This window comes from Sinocyclocheilus anshuiensis, unplaced genomic scaffold (genome assembly GCF_001515605.1).
Source record: "Sinocyclocheilus anshuiensis isolate Anshui unplaced genomic scaffold, SAMN03320099.WGS_v1.1 scaffold86, whole genome shotgun sequence".
Taxonomy (NCBI): Eukaryota; Metazoa; Chordata; class Actinopteri; order Cypriniformes; family Cyprinidae; genus Sinocyclocheilus; species Sinocyclocheilus anshuiensis.
In genome coordinates this window covers 231,509-239,123 of record NW_015547662.1, presented here as the reverse complement: position 1 = coordinate 239,123, position 7,615 = coordinate 231,509, and the positions used below count along the sequence as shown (strand labels likewise).

Sequence of the window (7,615 nt, the reverse complement as noted above, 5' to 3'; positions counted from 1 at the left end):
TTGGGTCAAATATGGACTAACCCAACTGTTGGGTTAAAAAGTTAATTTAAAAATGTAACCAAAATTTAACCCAACAGTTGGGTTAGTCCATATTTGACCCAACATTGGGTTGAAACAACCCAGCATTTTTTAGAGTGTATGATCTAAAACTACTTAAACATTTTGCAATCATAGTAAAATATATTGTTTCTACATACATAATCATCTTTAAATAGTCATTATCTATCCATCATTTTTATTTAGATTGACATTCTTCATTGACATGCTTCATGAGATTGTAGGCCTTTCCCTCATTAAAACTATCAAGTTCACAGTTTTGTACCTTTGTCTTTTTGTTTGATTTTCAAATGTTTTTTTGCTTCAAATCAAAGTTGTGATTCTCCTTGTAGCTGTTTGGTTTGGTTCATGGCTTGTAAAGCTTTAACAAAGACCATATGGTAAAAAATGTAAAAAATGGACAGATGCTGTTACACTCTATTAATCAGGTGGTCTCTTCCTATCTAAATGTGCTGTCACATTTACCATTGCTTGGCAAAATTTTGCAGGTGAAATCCAGTCACCAGGAGTTTCAGGTGAGTGCAAAAATTTTTGCATGCAGCTCGTGTTCAAGCTGCTCACGCCAATTTTGACACACTGACTGGCAGAAACCTGCTTGGTTTGAGTGAAGTGATTTCTGTAAGAGCAGTACTTCATACAACACTACACTACTGACCTTTTTTGTACGCAAACTTTCACAAATGTGACCACATTGTAAGACAAAGATTCTTAAGTCAGAATAAGCTGTGAAGTGGACCAGACTTTATACTGACAATCAGTATAACAAGTCTGGCTATACAAGTTAATGGCAATGCTAAGCTCATCACATTATTACCTTAGAAAAGGTCAGTTTTTGAGTACATTTGTGCAATATACTTGTTCAGTAATGTACAATATACACTTTGCCCACTACAGTGTTCTGTGCAGGAGTGTTTGTGCCACTCTTCCATCCACTCACAACTGGTTCCATGCAGCTGAAGTGCAATCGAACACCACCCTCCCAACCAGCCCTGCAGGTAGAACACCCACTCCTGAGGGGAACCAGAGTGTGGCGGCAGGAATGACTAGACTGATGGTAGCCTATTTTTAGACCTGAATCACAAGCACCATAACTTAGTAGGCCTGTTGTTTTCGGACCACTCCTCACTATACCTCCATTCATCCCGCTCAAGAAGTTAGTGCACAGAATTTGCAGTTTGCAGACTATGCAATATTACTTCCTAAATTGACTGCTGTAATTACATCCAAACAAAGATCGCACTGCATTTATATTATGTATTGGCTCAATTGCTAGACTTGAAACAACAACAAACGTTGTTTTAGTCAGTGAACAAAGATTTTAGGAGTGCCAGTATATGATATTTATGCAATAAGATGACGCCTGTGTATACGCCTGCAGTGCTTGGTCCATTACTGGAATCTAATTACCCAGAGAAAACAAGACAGCACTCTCTCATATCATAACTCAGGACCCAATAGGAAACTGCATTAGTGTGTGTTTGACAGGAAATAGCTTTAGAAAAGAGTTCTGCCCAGTCTTTCAGCATATGGACAGCAGGAAACATGATATTTTTTATTTAAGCAGTTCATATTTCATTTAATCTATAACACTGCCCTGTATCATATTTGCTGAGTGAAATCCAATACTTGTTGTTTCTTACTAATTTTGGGGTGCTAATTCCAAAAAAAAAATGTTCTCACAACATATGATGTGCATTTTGCAGCATTTTTGCTTTCGACAACCATTTGTAAGGTGAAGATGTCTTGTATTATCCATTAATCACCAGAAAAATTACAGATTTTGAGGGGGGAAAAAACGTTATTTATAAACTTGTGTTAATGTAAATTGAGTAAATTGAGCATTTGAATGTGTTTTTCCAGTCCTTTGCAGATTGTAAGTTAAATTATATATTTTCAATACTTATTGTCATTAAAACTTGAAATTTGACTGCTTTTATTTTGATAAGTATATTAAAGTTGATACATACATAATTTGAAAAATCATTCTTATTTTGTGTAAAAATTTGGTAATATTAGACCTTTTTTCCAATTAAGCAGGGTTTTTTTTCAAGATGAAGATCTGTGTAATATGGAGGCCCATTTCCGCTAAGGAATAAAAAAATATATATATAAAAAAAGGTAACTGGACCTTTTTTTATCTAACAATTCTCACAATTTTTCTCAGAATTGTGAGTTTATATTACATTTACATACTTATTGTCATTAAAACTTGAAATTTGACTGCTTTTATTTTGATAAGTACATTAAAGTTGATACATACATAATTTGAAAAATCATTCTTATTTTGTGGAAAAATTTGGTAATATTAGGCCTTTTTTCCAATTAAGCAGTGCTATAACAAGTCTCAGTTAGCTTAACGCAGTACACGAAGCAAGTTTTTTTTAAATAATATAATAAATAAAAAGATAGAATAGAAAAAAATAGAGCAAGGTAGTGTTAGAGGTCTCGTCTTTTTTGCTTTTGTTAATTGTATAATAAATGAAAAGAAAACAGATAGAATACAAAAAGATTAGAAAGCAAGTGTTAGTTTTTTAAAAAAAAGGAAAACAAGCAGAAAATTAATAGAGTGCAAGTCTAAAAGGGACAAGTGTATTTTTTTAAAGAATAGAATTAGAATAGAGTTAGAGGGTCAAATAAAGATGGAAGAGATGTGTTTTTAGCCGATTCTTGAAGATGGCTAAGGACTCAGCTGCTCGGATTGAGTTGGGCAGGTCATTCCACCAGGAGGGAACATTTAATTTAAAAGTCTGTAAAAGTGATTTTGTGCTTCTTTGGGATGGCACAATAAAGCAACGTTCACTTGCAGAATGCAAGCTTCTATAAGGCACATAAGTCCGAAGTAATGAATTTAGGTAAAGAGGTGCAGAGCCAGTGGTGGTTTTGTAGGCAAACATCAATGCCTTGAATTTTATGCGAGCAGCTATTGGTAGCCAGTGCAAATTGATAAACAGAGGTGTGACGTGCATTCTTTTTTGGCTCATTAAAAATTGATCTTGCTGCCACAATAATTAATCAATTCAATTAATCAATAATTAATCTTGATTAATTAATAATTAATCAAGTCAGTTAATCAACAGCTTGTTCAAGTGTTTTTGCAATGAAAGGTAGAAGGGAAACTGGTCTGTAGTTCTCTAAAAGAGATGGGTTGAGGGTGGGTTTCTTTAGTGGGGTTATACGAGCCTGTCTAAATGTTGAGGGAAAAACACCAGTGTGAAGGGATATGTTAATGATTTCAGTGAGTGCAGGAACAACTACAGGAGAAATGGCTTGAAGGAGATGAGATGGAATAGGATCGATTATATCTCACAATTCTGAGTTTATTTCTGAGAAAAAATTCTGAATTGTAGGACTCAGAATTGAGAAAAGAGCTTTGCAAAGCATTGTCAAGGCTGAACATTTTAATTCATACCAGCTAAATCTGACAAAAGAACTTGGCACAGGGTGCAACCATGATGTCAGAGCGGAAACAGTGAGAAGACTGATTTAGGATACGTCAGAATGGAGAGATGAAAGGCTAATTTAGACCTAGAGTTTAAATGTAGTTCAACAGACCATGAAGAAAAACCCACCAGGCATTAACCCTGACAGCTCAAAAAGTGAAATAATAAAGAAAATAGGGTGGAAAATATCTCTGGGAAAGCTCAGAGCAACAAATCACACAGGCTACAGCTTTGAATGACACGGAAGGGCATCTATGCATCCATGCAGACAAGCTAATGCCCTACATGACTCAGCCAGTCCATCACTTATTTATGGCTATTTTTTATTGATGAACTGGCTTATGAGATTGCAAATAAGCAGACGGGCAGGGTGAGAGAGGCTAAGCTTGTTATTGTAGGGCTCTTAAGAGGGTGTGATCGAAAAAAACACTGTTTGGATCATTTCTATTTGTATTTATTTAACAAGCTCTGCAGGGTCATCAGCTGTGATTTCATGCATAAAAACACCACAGTTGATAAACTGAATCTCAAGCAGTGATACTTGGGAAACATTCCAGAATGGCACCTAAGGATCAAAACAATTCAGCTCTAACTGTGCAGTTTGTCAGGTGTGAAACCTCACTGGCAGTCAACACACATGGTCACTACAGCATCACGTATAGGCTGGACCAAGACGAAAAGCGACTGCAATATATACATGGGAAAAACAATGTAAAACAATGTAAAAACGGCAAAATCCTTTCAGCTCACCATAAACCTATGAGTATGAGAAGTATGAATTGTAAACATATGGTTAACATTTACATTATATTCAAGATAAAACATTTTGCAAGTAAAAACAATTCACCTTATTGGCTACATTACAGTGAAACACAAAAAGGAAACATGAATAGTACTTAAACATGAATACTGGCTATAGTTTATGCATAGGCTTGTCATGATAAACTTTGGTTGTAAGTGTATTTTTACAGCAATTCAATTTCTACAGTTACAACTAAAATACAATTTCTGTATAGCAGAATTTTCACAGAGATAGATAGATAGATAGATAGATCTGTCTCAACGTGTTAATGTATTTACAGAAACAACGTTGCCACGATGAAATTAAACAGGCTACATTGCGATAGTCAACTGATGGCTTGGAAAGATTCGGTAACCAGGACAACGCCTCATCCTCCGCATCATGGACCACAACACCGCGAAACACGGGTGTCACGCTCGCCCACACATACTGAACACCAGAAAGCGGAATGTTTCGTTCATTTTGCACACGCACACACTGACCTGGCGGATGCGGTTCTGGTGGGGTGGAGAGCTTCCATCGGGTGAGGAATTGTTGGAAGAGGCCATCCTCACGTCTCGGACGGAGCCGCCCCTGCTCTGACTTTCTGCCGAGCTTTTTGACATTCAGGCTCAGCGCGTGACGATGTCCACGAAACGGAATCTGGCAGTCCCGATACTGCGGTTGTCGAGACCCGTGCTCCGGCCTCAGATGACAGGGCTGAAGCTCCGACACATGTTGTGGTTGTATTCGAGAATGGGAGACAGACGAACGTCCTGTGGCGTGACGGTGCGGTGCGGGTCTCACGCGCGGTGTCCTGCGGCACTCCTGCTGCTCACATGCACAGGATCCGATGCTGCAGCGCTGAAACACTGATCGTGATGGAGGATGAATGAGGCTAACTAACGATAAACCAGAGATAAATCTACGATGGTGTAAGAAAGGCGCAATATGAGCGGTGTTCTCATCGCTGTTTAGTAGCCGCCTCCCGTGCTCTTCTCTCTCTCTCTCCCTCACTCCCCTCCTCCATAAGCCAAACCTCCACTTGCACATGACGAGGCAAAATCAAAATCGATTTAATAGATTTGATTTTTGAATATATAGTAAACCCAAAGGTATTTGGACACATAAGGCACACCTAAAATGATGTATTTCATAACGGCATTTGATAGCAAATTATCAAACCAAGTTGTGTGCAAATAAATGATGCTATATTTCATCTGAGAGCTAACTAAACAGCACCTTTATTCCTGTAGGCAATTGAATAGCAGGTTTCCATTGTGACAAGTTACCCCAAATAGCAGGGCAAGTTGTCATAAAACATCATGTTAAATGAACCGTAATCATAAAATAAATCATAAAATAGCTTTCCAGCCAAATAGATTAAAAATAGATTTATAAAATATAAATTTACACCGGAATAAATTAATTAGCCTCAGTATCTCTTATGTTTATCCGAGTATGTAATGTCCTTTGACTTGACATTACAAAAGTCCCTCTCTAAATTATTTTTCCTACTGAATATTCTGTTGTATTCTGAGATGTGTCACATTATGCAAGTAAAATGCTTTTTTAGGCCACTGAAATCTGTATTTACTATACTGATAATAAAGATTTACATTTGCAGTGTAAGCACAATTATATCAATTGGATGTATTATGATTATGATCACTTTCATTTTTCAAACAGCACAAGCAATAAAAAAAGCACATAAAAATATACACTTTATTAAACATCTACTTTGGAACAGTACTGGACAACAATAACGGAATGATCATAATGATGAACAGAGACAGTAATAAATTGCCAATGAAACTCATTTTCTAGCTTAAGCTTTCTCAGTACAGATTACTTAAGGTACCATTTCGAACAAGAATCAGTCACTTTTGCTATGCATATTAAGTTCTGCTTTCACAAAAATAAACTTGAACTGATCTGAAACCACAGCTAAGTTGTTGATCAGCACTCAGGAGTCACTATTTAAATAAACTGGCAAACTAAAGGACCATTTGCTTTCAAGTAACTGGGTTATGCAAAATATGTTAATGCCAATGCAGAAAGCAGAATTGTAAATAATATATGTAACATACTGAACTCTCAGCAGCCGTAACTCATTTTTCTATGGACCGACAGCTGTAAATGAAAGAGATTCAGGTTTGGAAAGGCACAGTATTACTTGAAAATGTTGATTCTCAGGATGAAGAACCTGGAGAGGAAAACTCAATTTGATTTCACTTTTAAATGTATGACCTAAGCAGTTAATAAAAGCAGCAAATATGCTTCCATTCATTTTAATTACGTTAAACCAATTAAAGGGAGATGCTTAAATTTAATTATCCAATACACCTTTTAGAAATGCAAGCGTAATTTAGGTTTAAAAAACAAACCTTTTCTGGGCTTTGTAGCATTTTCAATGAACCAGCAGCACCTAACAGCAGAATTTAGTGCAGTATAATCGGTCGCTGACTCCACCCCAACACCATTTACAGGAAGTCATTCTGAATAGCTTATCATTCACTCAATATACATCAGACAGCAGCGAGTTGGTCAAGGTTGTCCTGGGAACGGCTGGCGAGGTGCGCCTCTAGTATCTCTCCAAACAGGCCTCTCTTCAGCAGATTGTACGCCATTGGCAGCAGCTGACGTACCACTTTATAGAAATACTACCAAAAGAAAAAAAAAAGGCAATGGTCAGTTGTCTGGGAGAACTCTATATCATGAGAAACCTGTCAGAAGTGGCTATTAATGTGTCTGCAAAGTGCAAGGACACACTCTCTGGAAGATGGCCTTGGATGGCAAGCAGAAAGCTATTAAAGGTAACAGCTATGCAGGCATTTAAAAATGTTCTGAGATTCTCTGGACACAAACACTGCATTTGCCTACAAGGCATAATGCACAGTCCATACTGAAATGTGAAAACTTAAAGGGGTGGTTCACTGGCTTTTTTCTAGGCTTGATTGTGTTTATGGGGTGCAGTCTAACATGTTAATGCTTCGTTTAAAAAAAAAAAAAAAAACGCATTATTTTCCACATAATTTACCTTTATTCCACACAGCTCTGTCCCTTCTCTGAGAAATGCGCTGATCTTTACTGTTTTTATGAAGCCCCGCCCTCAGAAATAGGCGGTGGGCTCTGATTGGTTAGCTAGCCCAGTGTGTTGTGATTGGCTAAACCGCCTCTAGTGCACATTTAAACGTCCCGCCCCTCTCCTCAGCATCATGTGCTCCTGTTGTATTGTAAACAACGGCGTCGTTAATATCGCTTATCAGTTTGAGCCCGATTGAGATGCAGAGGATATTATTGAAGAGGATCGTGCAGAACCTGTGCAAGCATGGCT

General features: G+C 37.5%; 2 protein-coding genes across 2 annotated transcripts in view; both read right to left on the bottom strand.

The window, feature by feature from the left end:
* The window catches only part of LOC107702307 (ankyrin-2-like), a 65,811-nt gene extending 60,545 nt beyond the window's left edge, over positions 1-5,266 (bottom strand). The window contains exon 1 of the mRNA XM_016504567.1: positions 4,782-5,266. Coding sequence (XP_016360053.1) covers positions 4,782-4,904 — 123 coding nt within the window. The 5' untranslated portion in view covers positions 4,905-5,266. The remainder of the gene's footprint in view (positions 1-4,781) is intronic.
* Positions 5,267-6,008: 742 nt separating this feature from the next.
* Positions 6,009-7,615, bottom strand: part of LOC107702306 (UPF0609 protein C4orf27 homolog) — a 6,432-nt gene continuing 4,825 nt past the window's right edge. Inside the window, exon 8 of the mRNA XM_016504565.1 lies at positions 6,009-6,941. Within this exon, the coding sequence (XP_016360051.1) occupies positions 6,807-6,941 (135 nt within the window). The 3' untranslated portion in view covers positions 6,009-6,806. The remainder of the gene's footprint in view (positions 6,942-7,615) is intronic.